We start from the raw sequence: 18,937 nt of genomic DNA, 5'->3' as shown, positions 1-18,937 counted from the left end.
CTCCCTCCCTCATATGGGCTGGCCAAATTGAAGTAAAAAGGGGAAGGAGGAAAGGAACAGGGAATAGGATTCCCCCTTCCCCCTCTTCTTCTTACTCCGAATAGGAATAGGAAAGGGGGAAGCCGAATTGGGAGGACCCTAAGTAGGATTCCTACTACTTGGGGCGCCCCCTTGGCTGCCTCTCCTCCCCTCCAAACTATATATATGAGGGGGGGCGGCACCGCTAGAACACACAACAAACATTGTTAGCCGTGTGCGGCGCCTCCTCCATAGTTTACGCCTCCGGTCATATTTACGTAGTGCTTAGGTGAAGTCCTGCGCGGATCACCTCACCATCACCGTCACCACGCCGTCGTGCCGACGGAACTCTCCCTCGACACTTTGCTGGATCAAGAGTTCGAGGGACATCATCGAGCTGAACGCGTACAGAACTCGGAGGTGCCGTACGTTCGGTGCTTAATCAGTCGGAACGAGAAGAAGTTCAACTACATCAACCGCGTTGTTAAACACTTCTGCTTTCGGTCTACAAGGGTACGTGGACACACTTTCCTCCTCTCATTACTATGCATCTCCTAGATAGATCTTGCGTGAGCGTAGGAATTTTTTTAAAATTGCATGTTACGTTTCCCAACAGTTTGGTTGTTCAATTTGGTAATGAAATCAAAGTGAGGTTTCAATACCAAATCTTGTTTGGATGACAAACTCTAAAATTGCATAGTTTCATGAATTATAATTAATCAATGTGTCCCGGAACAAAATCTGCACAAAGTATGATTGTAATTGGATGATTATATAGCAGTAAAAATGTTCACACGACAGCAATATTAATTCTGCAGATCAACGAACACCTCAGTAATCTGCACAAACGTGGACACAAAATTAACTAGTTGATACAAGAGATGTAGTGAGAAGTGGTCTATGGACACCTCAGTAATCTACACAATAGGCAGACAAAAATTTAACTAGTTGCCTTCACCGTGGTCATCGCCTCCTTATCCTCCTGCCGCCTACTTTCTTCCTTTTCGTGGCGGAAGCGGTATGTTTTGTGGAGTTGAGAAGATAGGGTGATTTTAGAGGAATACATAGCGTGAGGGTCCCATTTGTTTCGTGAAGGTGCCAGTGTTGCTCAATACCGGTTGGTACTGAGATTAGTTTCCGTGTGTCACAGTTCAAAGATCATTCAAACAACTGTATTGGAAAGGCCTAATACCAATTTCGATTCGGGGGCTTCAATACATACATCCAAACGGGGCATGATAGAAATTCGGAGGATTGGCCCCTCTTTTAATATAAAAAAATGGGTACATAATTGAGAAGGAAAAACTTTATCCATGATATAAAATAATTACAAGAATAAATTTTGTGAGTCTTGGAATGAAAGACAATTGATCAAGAAAGTAACTGTTTATGCTGAAGATCAATCCAGTACCTTTCTCAAGCCTGTTATATGCTCAGTTTTGAGTATTTTGACTACTTGCCATATTTATGTCTATAATGAAAAACCGCATTTAGACCCTTAATCTGGTGCTAAGTTGCACGGATACGGATATGGATATGGACACCGTGATACAGGGTGCGCCAATTTTTTGAAAACATGAATATAGGGATACATTTGTATATATATAATCATACAAAAAATTATATAGAAAATAATAATTATATGAAAATATGACAGTTTAAGAATACTAATAAGGTGATAGGAACGTGGAAAATACACCATAAATATGAACCTAGTTCTCTTCAGTTGTTGGCTGCTGCAACTTCAATTTGAAGCTGCCGAAGGTAGGATCGGTCACATTTTGGCACGTAAGGTGGGGGAAGAATGAGGCGAAAAAATGAAGGTGGCTGTCGTGGGTATGGATAGATAGGTTTTTCCTTTTCCCGTGTCCATGAGGTATCCCACAGGTATCCCCAAATTATCCGAACTTATTTATTTATTTGAAAACCAGAAAATAGGGGATACGTGTTTGATACGTTTTGAGAAGTATCCAAACGCATCAGAGTATCCGATACGTCCCAGAAGTATCCGGGTAACTTAGGTCTGGTGAGTTTTCTCCCAGTAATAGCATGTGCGACGTAATAATAACGACAAGTAATACTACACGGTTGGAGACGTGTCCCTGAGGACTTTGTCAAACTGTATGATTCATTCACCACACTGGGAGTGGGCCATGACTTGGGCCGGCCAGGCCGAGATAGCAGAGCACAAGTCGGCAGCACGACCGGCGGAAGCTGCAGAGGACGCGCGGGCCGGGCGTCGCCGTCACAACTCACAACGTGGCAGATGAGATGACGATTCAGACGAGAGACGCCGCAAAGCAGCAAACGCGCCTGCAGGCAACTGAGGCACCTCCGCTCGCCTGCTCCAACGCCTCTGGTCAGCTGGCTACTCTACTTATTTGCTGGAGCAGTCAAGCACGGCTGCCGGCTGAGCGCGCCTACTCATCTCCTTCCTTCCTTCCTTCCTTCCTCCTGCATCTACATGCATACATACGACCCCGGCTCACTCGGCCTCTCCTCTACGATCGTCTTCTTATATCAGAGCGATGCTTTGCTGCGCTCAGTGAGATTCGTCTGTGCTAATTAAGCGCGCGCGTGGGCGCGGTGCACTTTACCCTCATTTTTAGAAGAAAGCAGCAGCAGCAGCAGCGCTGGGTGCACTAAGAGGATCGAGCGGAAAGAAGACACTGACTCAAAGTAAGTTGCTCTGACTTCATGCAATTATCTTGCCACTGCAACTGCTATGTGCTATCCTACGGTCAGTTTCTGTTGCTCAATCGAACTGATCTACGCTTCTCTGAATCTGCAACCGCTAAGCGGCTGAAGCTTGATCTTCTGATTCGGTCAGTTGTTCTTGCAACCGCTATGGTTTTCTGAATTTGCATCCGCGGATCATCCTTGGTGTCTAGAATAGATTCCTTTCTGTTTGAGCAGTTGATGGGGTGGGTGCTCGGTGCTTGTAACTTTGATCGATTCAGGAGATTTTGTGAAACGAAATTATTGGATCTCTCTCCCCGTCTCCTGTATTATTTTGGGGCATAATAAGTGAATAAAAAGAGTAGCTACAGTCCACCTGTCCACGATAATATAAGGCTAAACTAGGGCAAGTAAAACCCGCTCTGGTCAAACGATGGAATCGTCAAACCGACTATGCAAGCGGAGAGCAATGGTTGGTTGGGTGCGTATCTGTTAGAAGGGAGATAGGAATTGGTGGAATAGTTTGATGTATTGCTTGAGTCTCGCGGGCATATATATAGGAGTACAATGATCTATTTGGAGTACAAGGCAAGACAGAATAATATCCTACGCTATCCTATCTTTCCTTAGAATCAATATACTCAACATCCCCCTGCAGTCACAACGGTAGCGACGCAGACGGTGAGACTGGAGAAGAATCCGGAGGCAAGCTAACGGACACCCCCCACAGTCGTAACGGTCGATGCATCGCGGAAGTTATGGCTGGAGTGGAAACTGTCAAGGTTGCTCAAGCAAGGCGGTAGTCCTTTGTGCCGATGTCGATGTAGCCGAGAGCGTAGGGTGGTGTAGCCGTTGTTGAGGTAGCCGTGCGAGGGACGCCGTGGTCGATGTCGAGTCGGGGTGTCCGGTGTCGAGGTAGTCGCCGTGGACTGGGAAGAAGAGCGGCGGCGGCGGCCTGAGGAGGCGGCGGCGGCGGCTAGGTCAGAAGCACGGCGACGATGCTCGAAGTAGGCGAGGAAGAACCAGACAGCGTGACGAGGACCGGCGCGGACAGTGGCGTTCCCGCGCCTAGGGAGGCGGCGCGACGCATACCACGTAGAAGTCGACGCGCGGGGAGGGCGGAGTGGACCGCGCGCCGCGACGTTGCGGCCCGAAGGGGCGACACAACGGCAGCTCGCAGGTCGGGGCGACGGTGGGGAAGACCTCAAGGCGGTTGCAGGGACCGCGCGCCACGCTCGCTATGGCCCGATGGGGTGGCGTAGCGGCAGCGCGAGGTCGGTGCAGCCTCGGGGATGGCCTAGAGCGAACGGCCTCGAGGCGGCGGTTGACCGCGGGCTGCGGCACTATGGCCCGAAGGGGCAACGCAGCGGCAGCGCGCGGGTTGGTGCAACCACAGGAACAGCCTCAGGATGGTGGCGGGGACCACGTGCCGTGACGCTACGGTCCGAAGGGACGACGCAGCGGTGGCGCGGATCAGTGCAACCACGGGGAGAACCACAAGGCGATGGCCTGCGACCTGACGGGGCGACGTAGCGACAAGCCGTTGCTCGATCGGTGTAGAAACGTGTAAACTTAGACGGTGATCTTCATGTATCCTGCAAAGCCCACATGAAACGAAATAGATGCAAACAAACGCATGCACGCAATGCGTGAGCCATCATGTACACCGTGAGTCATTGGAGAGTGCAGGCACAGCACGCGGTCACGCGAGCGTCCGTCCACGTCCGCGCGGGACGTGAGTGCGGCCACAGGCCTCACCGCTTGCGACGACGGGCCAGCGCAGGAAGGTGCGCCCGGCTGCCGCTGAAGCGTTGGACGTGGCAGCGGCGTCGATGCCTGATGAAGATGGCGACGGAGTAGACACGTGTTGTAGACGACAGATGGCGGCGGACGATGCAAACCGATCATAGATCGAAAAACAAAAAAAAACATCGATCAATTGATCGGTGAGAGAGAAAAACCTTAATTAATGGATCGAGAAAAAGACTCTTTAGGATAGCCGATCGACCGGATCGGCGGACGAACCCTAGATACGGGTCGCACAGTCCCCGGTGACGATCATGAAGATCGACCGCCCCGGGGGCGGCACGGTGCGGAAGCGGCATCGATGGCTAGGGTTTTGGATCGAGATTAGGCTGATACCATGTTAGAAGGGAGAGAGGAATTGGTGGAATAGTTTGATGTATTGCTTGAGCCTCGCAGGCATATATATAAGAGTACAATGATCTACTTGAAGTACAAGGCAAGGCAGAATAATATCCTACGCTATCCTATCTTTCCTTAGAATCAATATACTCAACATATCAATCAGCGCCCTGCCTTCTTCTTTCTTAATCGTCTGACATATGCCATGACGCAGATACCGTTTACAAGTCCAAGCACGCTTCAGTTTCGTCAACTTTACCTGTCGAATCAATCAGTCCCTTGCCAGCATTATCACTATCCTCCCGCTGAGCCATTTTATTAGGGAGGAGTACTAGAGAGTAGAATGATTATCAACCCTTGTCTGACCAATGTCATGAACTCGTAATGCAGGAAGCAAGAAGGCGTTGAGAGCTTGGCGGCATGTCAGGCATGTCGGCGGCTGTCACTGCAACTGGTAATTAACATGCATACACATGCACCTGACAGAATGAGTAGATTTTAATTGTCTGGTCCTTAATCAGTTTTTCTTCGGCTAACTCGTGTTCTTGCCTCGATTCATCCAGTATCGGCCGTCTGTGCGACCGTGGCGGTGTTCATAACGATGGCCGTGATCAGGCGATGCCGCCACGTGAGGAAGAAAATGCACAAGAAGATCGTGACCAAGATCATGGAGGAGATAAGTAGGAGGAACCGGGACCGGCGAGCAGCCCCGGACGACGGCGCCGGCGTGGACGACGTGGTCATCGAGATCGGTCCGGTGGAGAAGTTTCTCCACGAGATCTTGAACGAGAAGCCGATGCGATTCAGCTCCGGGCAGCTGGCGTCGTGCACCGGGAACTACTCCACCGAGCTCGGCTCCGGCGGCTTCGGGGTGGTCTACAAGGGGGAGCTTCCCAACGGGCTGCCCGTGGCGGTGAAGGTTCTCAAGGTGTCCATGAACAAGAAGGTGCAGGAGGGGTTCATGGCGGAGATCGGCACCATCGGCCGGACCTACCACGTGCACCTCGTCAGGCTCTACGGCTTCTGCTTCGACCCGGACACCAAGGCGCTCGTCTACGAGTACCTCGAGAACGGATCGCTGGAGAAGTACCTCTACCGCGACGGGGAAGTCGACGGCGACAGCGACGGCGGGGAGGAGAGGAGGGAGAGGCTCGAGTGGCGGACGCTGCACAACATCGCCGTCGGCACGGCCAAGGGGATCCGGTATCTGCACGAGGAGTGCCAGCACAAGATCGTGCACTACGACATCAAGCCGCCCAACATCCTCCTCACCGCCGACTTCACCCCCAAGGTGGCCGACTTCGGGCTGGCCCGGCTGGGCGAGCGCGAGAACACGCACATGTCGTCGCTCACGGGCGGCGGGCGCGGGACGCCGGGGTACGCCGCGCCGGAGCTGTGGATGGCGCTGCCGACGACAGAGAAGTGCGACGTTTACAGCTTCGGCATGGTGCTGTTTGAGATCCTAGGGCAGCGCCGGAATTACGACGCCCGGCTGGAGGACGAGAGCCGCGAGTGGTTCCCCAAGTGGGTGTGGGACAAGTACGAGCAAGGGGACATGGAGTGCATCGTGTCTGCGGCCGCCGGCATCGGGGAGGCTGACCGGGAGAAGGCGGAGACCATGTGTAAGGTGGCGCTATGGTGCGTCCAATTCCAGCCGTCGGCGCGGCCGACGATGAGCAGCGTGGTGCGGATGCTGGAGGGGGAGATGGCCATCGTGCCGCCGGTGAACCCGTTCCACTACGTGTCGAGCGGCGGCAGCTCCAGCGGCTGGGCGTTGTCGAGCGGCACCGGCACGTACACGAGCAGCAGCCGGGACAAGGGGAGGGACAGCGAGGTCTCGGCAGCAAGCGCTCCTGCTCCTAAGCCGAGCGTTGCAATGGTGAAGGATGGCAAGTCCATTGATCCAGTGACGGCATAGGGTGAAGCTCCACACGGAGTCTTGCTCTGTTTCCAGTTTACACAAGTAGGAAATGTTTTTTCTCACAAAAAAGTAAGAAATGTTTTGTAAATTAGCATTATTGACTTATGATTTTTGGGGAATGCTTTTTTAAAGAAAAGAAAGGCTTCCCCTTTCTATTTCCATTAAGGGAAACCAATAGTACGAGCTACAAGCAGAACCACAGCCAAACTCCCAAACTCTGAGACAGCACACGTGCAAAACAAGAGCAGGAGAGAGGAGTTACTCAAGTCTTAGCAAAATAAACAGGAACATGACCAAACAAAGACACTCGACACCACTTAGACCACTATTACTACTACTAGAGAAGAAGCACTCCATCTCCAACAGCTTGCATCAAGCGAGGCCACCCTTAGGAGGCTTTATACACATCACTTGCTACATGTTTTAGTAGCCTTGTTCCCAAATCCAACATCCTTTTGTTTTGTCCCTTTGCCTGCAAAATAGACCAAGCCATTATTCCGCAAGCCAAGTCTGAACAACTGCATGTGAAGCAAAGTCTCCATCGCATCCAAAACCTTGACTTTGCCTATTGCAGGTCCTCCAATCACGCTATGGCATTCTCCACATGAGTTGATACCTTAGAAATCTTGGTGCAGACATGTACCAAGGTGTCAACAAAAACAGGGCTTCACGATCACCCGGTGAAGCTAGTTATGTTGATGTTGCGGGTGCACACGACCGGCCCCTATCCAATCAAGGTGTCAAAGAGCGTCATACGCCAGCCTTTGTTTTTTCTTCGTAGGAGAAGTCTGGAACTCGTTGATGGCCAGATCAAAGAGGACTGATCACACGTAGAACAGTGACTTCGCACGAAGACCACTAGGGCCTCCGCCTGGCCGATTATTTTGCGAGACACGAGATCCCAAGATCAACCATATCTCGATGCCCACCCCCGGTGAAAGGTGAAGGTCGTCACCATCATGTCTGGGGCCGATGCTCGGTGCTCAAGTGATGCGGGCAGAGCCACCGACCGTCGATGCCATGCACAGGAATAGGGTGCAAGATCAGGGCCCGCCAGGCCAATGCTGGACTAGATCGACCCCGCCCCGCCGCTGATGGAGCTATGTACCTAGGGTAGGGTCACGGACCTGTCCAGCATACCCTCCCCAAGGACATCTCTGCAAAGAATCAGAAGCAGTCGAAGAGAAACCGTCATCCACTCGACCGTGGAGATGCACTCACTCGGCCATCTTGAAGACACTCGACCACCAGAAGATGAGGAACCCTCCACTCTGCAACGACCAGGATTTAAACCATGGCATTATGAGCATTTATGACTCTTTACTTTAGACGTTACCAGTAACGCCTTTCCTTTATGAGCATTGAACCCTGTGCAACGGAGGGGAGCTGGGGTCCTGGCGCACTCTATATAAGCCACCCCCTCCTCTGGGACAAGGGTTCGCATCTTTTTGTAAACTCACACATACATATAATCCAGTCGACCTCCTCAGGACACCAAGACGTAGGGCTGTTACTTCCTCCGAGAAGGGCCTGAACTCGTAAAACTCGCGTGTACAACTCCTTCATAGCTAGGATCTTGCCTCCTCATACTTACCCCCCCCCCCATTCTACTGTCAGTCTCAGATCCACGACAGTTGGCGCCCACCTTGGGGCAGGTGTCTTAGTATATTGGAGAAGTTGCAATTTTTTCGATCCCCATCATCATGATTCCAGGCGGAGGTTTGGCTGAGGGCCGCGAGATCCGTCTCGGCGCGCTCGTGTTTGTCGCCGACGACTCCGCTTGGCTTCAGGAGGCACCACTCGATGTCGACGCGCTCCCCGCCTGTGGGGCGACGCACTTTCACGCGTGCGTCCGCGGCGTCCTCCCGCGGCAACCGTCGACCCAGTACCAGTCGACTCCAACGGCTTTCCCCCTCCCTGCGACCCGCCGGAGCAAGCGCACCGGCCGGTCGAGGCATCAACGGTGGGTGAAGCATGCGGTGGCCCGCCAGTCCGCCACCCCTCAAGTCGCGGCGATCGAGCCCGACGAGTCTCTCTATGGTCTGTTCGATCTGTCGACTGGCTCCATAGAGACTACATCCGAGTGCGGCAGCAACGACTCGGCAGCGGAAGTCCTGGTGGTCAATGGACCATGCGGCCCTCCTGGCTTCTATCGTGAAGACGGAGGTGACGGGAACGGCGGTCCGTCACGCGTTCACGAGGAGTACTGCCCCGAGCCTCTCTCCTCGCAGCAAAGAGAAGAACTTCGTCGCCGAAACATGGATGCCCTGCATACTCCTATAGTTGGAGATACACCCGAGGCCCAGGCCTTGGAGCAGGCTCGCCTGGCCAATCTGGCTGAGCGCACTCGGCTGGAGCACCTCCAGTTCGCACTCGACGATCGCGCTCGTCCACGTGCTCCTGAGTCCAGCCGACGCCAACTTTTTCCACCTCCGGCTCAGGCATACCGAACACCGATCCAAAACCTAGCAGGTGCTGCCCGGATAGCAGAGTCGATTCAACCTTCCCAGTCAGAAGCTGGCCGAGGTCTGGCGCAGATCAGGGCCTTGCTCCGGGCAGCAGGAGAGCAAAATACGGCCGTGTCTCAGTCGCGGGATAGGATCCATAGCAGATCTGTGGTCGCAGATACGGTCCAGGCGGCCCATAGCCCGAGATTGCCCCCGAGGTGTGAGGGACGTGGAGAGCGGCGTGATCAGTACAGAAACCAGGAGCAGTATGATCGTCGAGCTGATCGCGATGGTCGCCGTCGAGTGCCCACGCCTCCTCCAAGGAGTGGGTCATACGTGCCGCGGCCACATGAAGACAGGCGCCCTAACAGCGTCGGAAGAGGTATTCCAGTCGACCCCAGGGAGCCAGGCTTTGATGCGAGATCTATTCTCGTGCAGGGCTTGCTCGACAGAAACAGAGCTCACCGAGATGGCCACGACAGAGGCCCGCAAACCAGCAATAGGGTGCATGTCTCTGGCCCAGAGTGCTTCAGCAGAGCTATCAGAGCTGCAGTGATTCCCCCCAACTTCAGGTTGGTGACTGGAGTCAGTAAGTTCACCGGAGAGTCCAAGCCTGACACCTGGCTCGAAGACTACCGAGTGGCTGTCTAGATTGGTGGCGGCAATGATGAGGTGGCCATGAAACACCTTCCTATGATGTTGGAGGGCTCGGCTAGAGCGTGGCTGAATCATTTGGCGCCTGGCAGCATCTATACTTGGGAAGATCTCGCCCGAGTGTTTGTCAGAACGTTTGAGGGTACTTGCAAACGGCTAGCAGGTTTGACAGAATTACAGTGTTGCGTCCAGAAACCGAATGAAACTTTGAGAGATTATATCCAGAGGTGGATCACCCTGCACCACACGGTGGAAGATGTGTCTGATCATCAGGCAATTTGTGCTTTCAAGGAAGGCGTCAGGTACCGGGAGTTGAATCTGAAATTCGGTCGGACGGAAAACATGACTCTGACTCGGATGATGGAAATTGCCACCAAGTATGCCAATGGTGAAGAGGAAGAGCGACTGCGGAGCGGCAAGCACAAAGCAGTCGCCCACGAAGCCGGAGGAGGAAACTCCAGTCGGAAACAAAAACGCAAGGCCGAACCAGCTGCTCCGGGTGAGGCCTTGGCTGTGGTTCAAGGAAAGTTCAAGGGGAAGCCCAAAGGGTTGTGGAAACCCAAGAAAGTAAAATATCAAGATGGAAATGACGTGTTGGATCTGCCGTGCCATATCCACACCAAAAAAGATAAAGAAGGTAATTTCATTTACCCAAATCATACCACTCGACAGTGTCGGCTCCTGATCCAGCAGTTCCGAGAGAAACAACCCAAGGAAAAGGAGAAGGAGGTAGACAAGGTTGGGAGTGAAGGAGAATATGATGATGGTTATCCTCACGTGAATTCCACTCTGATGATTTTTGCTGATGTTGAAAACAAGAGTCGATTGAAAGTCATCAATAGAGAAGTGAACATGGTCGCTCCGGCGACACCCAGTTACTTGAAATGGTCGCGGACTGCCATTACGTTCGACCAGTCTGATCATCCAGCGCACATCGGCACCCCTGGGAGGCAAGCGCTAGTGGTTGACCCGGTGGTCGAAGTCACTCGACTGACAAAGGTCCTGATGGAGGGTGGCAGTGGCCTGAACATTCTATATGCAGAAACGTTGAAAGGAATGGGCATTCCAATGTCCAGACTCAGTGAAAGCCATATGAGTTTCCATGGGGTCATCCCAGGCAAGAAGGCTGCGTCCCTCGGTCAGATTGCACACGACGTGGTTTTCGGTGATGCCAAAAATTACCGCAAAGAAAAGTTGACATTTGAAGTCATTGATTTTCAGAGTGCGTATCATGCAATTCTGGGCAGGCCAGCTTATGCACGATTCATGGCTCGACCTTGTTACATGTACCTCAAACTGAAGATGCATGGTCCCAGAGGAGTGATCACTATCTCCGGTAATCGGAAAAAGGCGGAAGAGTGTTTCCAGAAGGGCTTAAAGATCGCCGATGCCCAGATGGCCGTGGTAGAATTGCAAGAATACCAGAAAAATGCAGACCCAAGCGACTTGCTGCGAGCCAAGAAGCCAGCCACAGATTCAGCATTCCAGTCGTCTGGCGAGACGAAGTCTATTCACATTCACCCGACGGACCCCAATGCGGCTTCGACCCACATTTCAACCACACTCGACTTCAGATAGGAAGAAGCGCTCATCCAGTTCCTCTGTGAGAACTGGGACATCTTTGCATGGAAGCCTTCTGTCATGCCAGGTGTTCCCAGGGGACTGGCTGAGCATCGTTTGCGAGTCGACCCGAAAGTGAAACCAGTCAAAGAGCATCTTCGACGGTCCGCCGTCCAGAAAAGAAAAGCAATCGACGAAGAGGTGGCTCGGCTTTTGGCAGCTGAGTTTATCCGAGAGATTTACCACTCCGAGTGGTTAGCCAATGTTGTCATGGTCCCGAAGAAAGATGACTCACTCCGCATGTGCATCGATTTCAAGCATATCAATCGGGCCTGCCCGAAAGATCATTTCCCTCTCCCTCGCATCGATCAGATAGTCGACTCGACTACTAGGTGCGAGCGTTTGTCCTTTTTGGACGCCTACTCCGGGTACCACTAGATCTGTCTGTACGGACCCGACGAAATAAAGACAACTTTTATCACCCCGTTTGGGTGCTTCTGTTATGTCACAATGCCATTCGGCTTGAAGAATGCCGGAGCCACATTTATGCGAATGATTCAGAAGTGCCTGCTCACTCAGATCAGTCGGAATGTGGAAGCATACATGGATGACATTGTGGTCAAGTCACGTAAAGGTTCCGACCTGCTGACCGACCTCGCTGAAACCTTTGCCAACCTCAGAAGGTATGATATCAAGCTCAATCCATCAAAGTGCACGTTTGGAGTTCCAGGCGGAAAGTTACTCGGTTTTCTTGTTTCCGAACGAGGAATCGATGCTAACCCAGAGAAAGTAGGCGCTATACTCCGAATGAAACGCCCTGTGCGTGTGCATGATGTCCAGAAGCTTACAGGTTGCTTGGCCGCCCTAAGTCGATTCATTTCTCGCCTCGGTGAACAGGCGCTGCCTTTTTACCGACGGATGAAGAAATCAGATAAGTTCGAGTGGACTCCAGAAGCTGATATAGCATTTGCAGAGCTAAAAGCCCTGCTTTCCACCCAGACGGTGCTTGCTGCTCCAATCAGCAAAGAGCCTCTACTGCTTTATATAGCAGCCACTGGAAAAGTCGTCAATACAGTACTTACAGTCGAGCGGGAAGAAGAAGGAAAAGCGTACAAAGTCCAACGCCCAGTTTATTATATCTCCGAAGTCTTGACCCCGTCAAAGCAGATATATCCTCACTATCAGAAGCTTGTCTATGGAATTTACATGACCACGAAGAAGGTTTCACACTACTTCTCATATCACTCTGTTACAGTCGTCAGCGACGCTCCATTGTCAGAGATTCTGCACAACAAAGATGCAACTGGTCGAGTGGCAAAATGGGCGATTGAACTCCTTCCCTTGGATATCAAGTTTGAGGCAAAGAAAGCTATCAAGTCCCAAGCAATAGCAGATTTCCTTGCCGAGTGGATCGAACGGCAACTGCCGACTCAAGTTCACTCTGAGCACTGGACCATGTTCTTTGACAGATCCAAGATGTTGAACGGTCCTGGTGCTGGAGTAGTTCTGGTATCCCCCCGAGGAGACAAACTCAGATATGTCCTCCAGATTCACTTTGATTCCTCCAACAATGAAGCAGAATATGAAGCACTCCTGTATGGTTTGCGCATGGCCATCTCACTCGGCGTCTGTCGCCTCATGGTCTATGGCGACTCAGATTTGGTAGTTAATCAAGTGATGAAGGAGTGGGACGTCAGAAGTCCAGCCATGACTGGTTATTGCTGTTGGGATTCGTAGTAATTTCAAAAATTTTCCTACGCGCACACAGGATCATGTGATGCATAGCAACGAGAGGAGAGTGTTGTCTACGTACCCAATGCAGACCGACTGCGGAAGCGATGACACGACGTAGAAGAAGTAGTCGTACGTCTTCACAATCCAACCGATCAAGCACCGAAACTACGGCACCTCCGAGTTCGAGCACACGTTCAGCTCGATGACGATCCCCGGACTCCGATCCAGCAAAGTGTCGGGGAAGAGTTTCGTCAGCACGACGGCGTGGTGACGATCTTGATGAACTACAGCAGCAGGGCTTTGCCTAAACTCCGGTATAGTATTATCGAGGAATATGGTGGCAGGGGGCACCGCACACGGCTAAGGAATCGATCACGTGGATCAACTTGTGTCAACTTGTGTGTTTAGAGGTGCCCCTGCCTCCGTATATAAAGGAGGAGAGGAGGGGAGGCTGGCCGGCCAAGGGGGGAGGCGCAGGAGAGTCCTACTCCCTCTGGGAGTAGGATTCCCCCTCCAATCCTAGTCCAACTAGGATTCCTCGGAGGGGAAAAGAGGAGGAGGGGGCCGGCCACCTCTCCTAGTCCTAATAGGACTAGGGGAAGGGGGTGGCGCGCAGCCCATCTAGGGCAGCCCCTTCTCTTTTCCACTAAGGCCCACTATGGCCCAAATAGCTCCCGGGGGGTTCCGGTAACCCTCTCGGTATTCCGGTAAAATCCCGATTTCACCCGGAACACTTCCGATATCCAAATATAGGCTTCCAATATATCAATATTTACGTCTCGACCATTTCGAGACTCCTCGTCATGTCCGTGATCACATCCGGGACTCCGAACAACCTTCGGTACATCAAAATGCATAAACTCATAATATAACTGTCATCGTAACCTTAAGCGTGCGGACCCTACGGGTTCGAGAACAATGTAGACATGACCGAGACACGTCTCCGGTCAATAACCAATAGCGGGACCTAGATGCCCATATTGGCTCCTACATATTCTACGAAGATCTTTATCGGTCAGACCGCATAACAACATACGTTGTTCCCTTTGTCATCGGTATGTTACTTGCCCGAGATTCGATCGTCGGTATCCAATACCTAGTTCAATCTCGTTACTGGCAAGTCTCTTTACTCGTTCCGTAATACATCATCTCACAACTAACATATTAGTTGTAATGCTTGCAAGGCTTATGTGATGTGTATTACCGAGAGGGCCCAGAGATACCTCTCCGACAATCGGAGTGACAAATCCTAATCTTGAAATACGCCAACCCAACATCGACCATTGGAGACACCTGTAGTACTCCTTTATAATCACCCAGTTACGTTGTGACGCTTGGTAGTACCCAAAGTGTTCCTCCGGTAAACGGGAGTTGCATAATCTCATAGTCATAGGAACATGTATAAGTCATGAAGAAAGCAATAGCAACATACTAAACGATCGGGTGCTAAGCTAATGGAATGGGTCATGTCAATCAGATCATTCTACTAATGATGTGACCTCGTTAATCAAATAACAACTCATTGTTCATGGTTAGGAAACATAACCATCTTTGATTAACGAGCTAGTCAAGTAGAGGCATACTAGTGACACTTTGTTTGTCTATGTATTCACACATGTATTATGTTTCCGGTAAATACAATTCTAGCATGAATAATAAACATTTATCATGATTATAAGGAAATAAATAATAACTTTATTATTGCCTCTAGGGCAAATTTCCTTCAGTCTCCCACTTGCACTAGAGTCAATAATCTAGATTACACTGTAATGATTCTAACACCCATGGAGCTTTGGTGCTGATCATGTTTTGCTCGTGGAAGAGGCTTAGTCAACGGGTCTGCAACATTCAGATCCGTATGTATCTTGCAAATCTCTATGTCTCCCACCTGGACTAGATCCCGGATGGAGTTGAAGCGTCTCTTGATGTGTTTGGTCCTTTTGTGAAATCTGGATTCCTTTGCCAAGGCAATTGCACCAGTATTGTCACAAAAGATTTTCATTGGACCCGATGCACTAGGTATGACACCTAGATCGGATATGAACTCCTTCATCCAGACTCCTTCATTTGCTGCTTCCGAAGCAGCTATGTATTCCGCTTCACATGTAGATCCCGCTACGACGCTTTGTTTAGAACTGCCCCAACTGACAGCTCCACCGTTTAATGTAAACACGTATCCGGTTTGCGATTTAGAATCGTCCGGATCAGTGTCAAAGCTTGCATCAACGTAACCTTTTACGATGAGCTCTTTGTCACTTCCATATACGAGAAACATATCCTTAGTCCTTTTCAGGTATTTCAGGATGTTCTTGACCGCTGTCCAGTGATCCATTCCTGGATTACTTTGGTACCTCCCTGCTAAACTTATAGCAAGGCACACATCAGGTCTGGTACACAGCATTGCATACATGATAGAGCCTATGGCTGATGCATAGGGAACATCTTTCATATTCTCTCTATCTTCTGAAGTGGTCGGGCATTGAGTCTTACTCAATTTCACACCTTGTAACACAGGCAAGAACCCTTTCTTCGCTTGATCCATTTTGAACTTCTTCAAAATTTTGTCAAGGTATGTGCTTTGTGAAAGTCCAATTAAGCGTCTTGATCTATCTCTATAGATCTTAATGCCTAATATGTAAGCAGCTTCACCGAGGTCTTTCATTGAAAAACTTTTATTCAAGTATCCCTTTATGCTATCCAGAAATTCTATATCATTTCCAATCAGTAATATGTCATCCACATATAATATCAGAAATGCTACAGAGCTCCCACTCACTTTCTTGTAAATACAGGCTTCTCCGAAAGTCTGTATAAAACCAAATGCTTTGATCACACTATCAAAACATTTATTCCAACTCCGAGAGGCTTGCACTAGTCCATAAATGGATCGCTGGAGCTTGCACACTTTGTTAGCTCCCTTTGGATCGACAAAACCTTCTGGTTGCATCATATACAACTCTTCTTCCAGAAATCCATTCAGGAATGCAGTTTTGACATCCATTTGCCAAATTTCATAATCATAAAATGCGGCAATTGCTAACATGATTCGGACGGACTTAAGCATCGCTACGGGTGAGAAGGTCTCATCGTAGTCAATTCCTTGAACTTGCCGAAAACCTTTTGCGACAAGTCGAGCTTTGTAGACAGTAACATTACCATCAGCGTCAGTCTTCTTCTTAAAAATCCATTTATTCTCAATTGCTTGCCGATCATCGGGCAAGTCAACCAAAGTCCATACTTTGTTCTCATACATGGATCCCATCTCAGATTTCATGACTTCAAGCCACTTTACGGAATCTGGGCTCACCATCGCTTCTTCATAGTTCATAGGTTCATCATGATCTAGTAGCATGACCTCCAGAACAGGATTACCGTACCACTCTGGTGCGGATCTTATTCTGGTTGATCTACGCGGTTCAGTAGTATCTTGATCTGAAGTTTCATGATCATTATCATTGGCTTCCTCACTAACTGGTGTAGGTGTCACTGAAACAGTTTTCTGTGATGAACTACTTTCCAGTAAGGGAGCAGGTACAGTTACCTCGTCAAGTTCTACTTTCCTCCCACTCACTTCTTTCGAGAGAAACTCCTTCTCTAGAAATGATCCATTCTTAGCAACGAATGTTTTGCCTTCGGATCTGTGATAGAAGGTGTACCCAACAGTTTCCTTTGGGTATCCTATGAAGACACATTTCTCCGATTTGGGTTCGAGCTTATCAGGTTGAAGCTTTTTCACATAAGCATCGCAGCCCCAAACTTTAAGAAACGACAACTTTGGTTTCTTGCCAAACCACAGTTCATAAGGCGTCGTCTCAACGGATTTTGATGGTGCCCTATTTAACGTGAATGCGGCCGTCTCTAAAGCATATCCCCAAAATGATAGCGGTAAATCAGTAAGAGACATCATAGATCGCACCATATCTAGTAAAGTACGATTACGACGTTCGGACACACCATTATGCTGTGGTGTTCCGGGTGGCGTGAGTTGCGAAACTATTCCACAGTGTTTCAAATGTACACCAAACTCGTAACTCAAATATTCTCCTCCACGATCAGATCGTAGAAACTTTATTTTCTTGTTACGATGATTTTCAACTTCACTCTGAAATTCTTTGAACTTTTCAAATGTTTCAGACTTATGTTTCATTAAGTAAATATACCCATATCTGCTTAAATCATCTGTGAAGGTGAGAAAATAACGATATCCGCCACGAGCCTCAATATTCCTCGGGCCACATACATCGGTATGTATGATTTCCAACAAATCTGTTGCTCTCTCCATAGTACCGGAGAACGGTGTTTTAGTCATCTTGCCCATGAGGCACGGTTCGCAAGTACCAAGTGATTCATAATCAAGTGGTTCCAAAAGTCCATCGGTATGGAGTTTCTTCATGCGCTTTATACCGATATGACCTAAACGACAGTGCCACAAATAAGTTGCACTTTCATTATCAACTCTGCATCTTTTGGCTTCAACATTATGAATATGTGTATTACTACTATCGAGATTCAATAAAAATAGACCACTCTTCAAGGGTGCATGACCATAAAAGATATTACTCATATAAATAGAACAACCATTATTCTCTGATTTAAATGAATAACCGTCTCGCATTAAACAAGATCCAGATATAATGTTCATGCTCAACGCTGGCACCAAATAACAATTACTTAGGTCTAATATTAATCCCAAAGGTAGATGTAGAGGTAGCGTGCCGACTGCGATCACATCGACTTTGGAACCGTTTCCCACGCGCATCGTCACCTCGTCCTTTGCCAGTGCCCGCTTATTCTGTAGTCCCTGTTTCGAGTTGCAAATATTAGCAACAGAACCAGTATCAAATACCCAGGTGCTACTGCGAGCTCTAGTAAGGTACACATCAATAACATGTATATCACATATACCTTTGTTCACCTTGCCATCCTTCTTATCCGCCAAATACTTAGGGCAGTTCCGCTTCCAGTGACCAGTCTGCTTGCAGTAGAAGCACTCAGTTTCAGGCTTAGGTCCAGACTTAGGTTTCTTCTCTTGAGCAGCAACTTGCTTGCCGTTCTTCTTGAAGTTCCCCTTTTTCTTCCCTTTGCCCTTTTTCTTGAAACTAGTGGTCTTGTTAACCATCAACACTTGATGCTCCTTCTTGATTTCTACCTCCGCAGCTTTCAGCATTGCGAAGAGCTCGGGAATAGTCTTGTTCATCCCTTGCATATTATAGTTCATTACGAAGCTCTTGTAGCTTGGTGGCAGTGATTGGAGAATTCTGTCGATGACGCAATCATCCGGAAGATTAACTCCCAATTGAATCAAGTGATTATTATACCCAGACATTTTGAGTATATGCTCACTGACAGAACTGTTCTCCTCCATCTTGCAGCTATAGAACTTATTGGAGACTTCATATCTCTCAATCCGGGCATTTGCTTGAAATATTAACTTCGACTCCTGGAACATCTCATATGCTCCATGACGTTCAAAACGTCGTTGAAGTCCCGATTCTAAGCCGTAAAGCATGGCACACTGAACTATCGAGTAGTCATCAGCTTTGCTCTGCCAGACGTTCATAACATCTGGCGTTGCTCCAGCAGCAGGCCTGGCACCCAGCGGTGCTTCCAGGACGTAATTCTTCTGTGCAGCAATGAGGATAATCCTCAAGTTACGGACCCAGTCCGTGTAATTGCTACCATCATCTTTCAACTTTGCTTTCTCAAGGAACGCATTAAAATTCAACGGAACAACAGCACGAGCCATCTATCTACAATCAATATAAACAAGCAAGATACT

General features: G+C 49.5%; 1 protein-coding gene across 2 annotated transcripts; it reads left to right on the top strand.

Annotated features, from left to right (window-relative positions):
• Positions 1-2,391: 2,391 nt before the first annotated feature.
• LOC119356772 (G-type lectin S-receptor-like serine/threonine-protein kinase SD2-5) lies at positions 2,392-6,922 on the top strand. 2 transcript variants are annotated; one of them, XM_037623753.1, is made up of 3 exons: positions 2,392-2,697; positions 5,233-5,296; positions 5,406-6,922. In XM_037623753.1, exons 2-3 carry the CDS (start codon positions 5,263-5,265, stop codon positions 6,758-6,760), a joined length of 1,389 nt encoding a protein of 462 aa, XP_037479650.1. In that variant the 5' UTR covers positions 2,392-2,697; positions 5,233-5,262; the 3' UTR covers positions 6,761-6,922. The 2 variants fall into 2 exon arrangements, with proteins under 2 accessions (XP_037479650.1, XP_037479649.1); XM_037623752.1 differs by lacking the exon at positions 2,392-2,697 and having other exon boundaries at positions 5,103-5,296.
• The last annotated feature ends 12,015 nt before the right edge of the window (positions 6,923-18,937 follow it).

This window comes from Triticum dicoccoides, chromosome 2A (assembly GCF_002162155.2).
Source record: "Triticum dicoccoides isolate Atlit2015 ecotype Zavitan chromosome 2A, WEW_v2.0, whole genome shotgun sequence".
NCBI classification, from domain to species: Eukaryota; Viridiplantae; Streptophyta; class Magnoliopsida; order Poales; family Poaceae; genus Triticum; species Triticum dicoccoides.
This window is presented reverse-complemented; position numbering and strand designations above follow the sequence as displayed.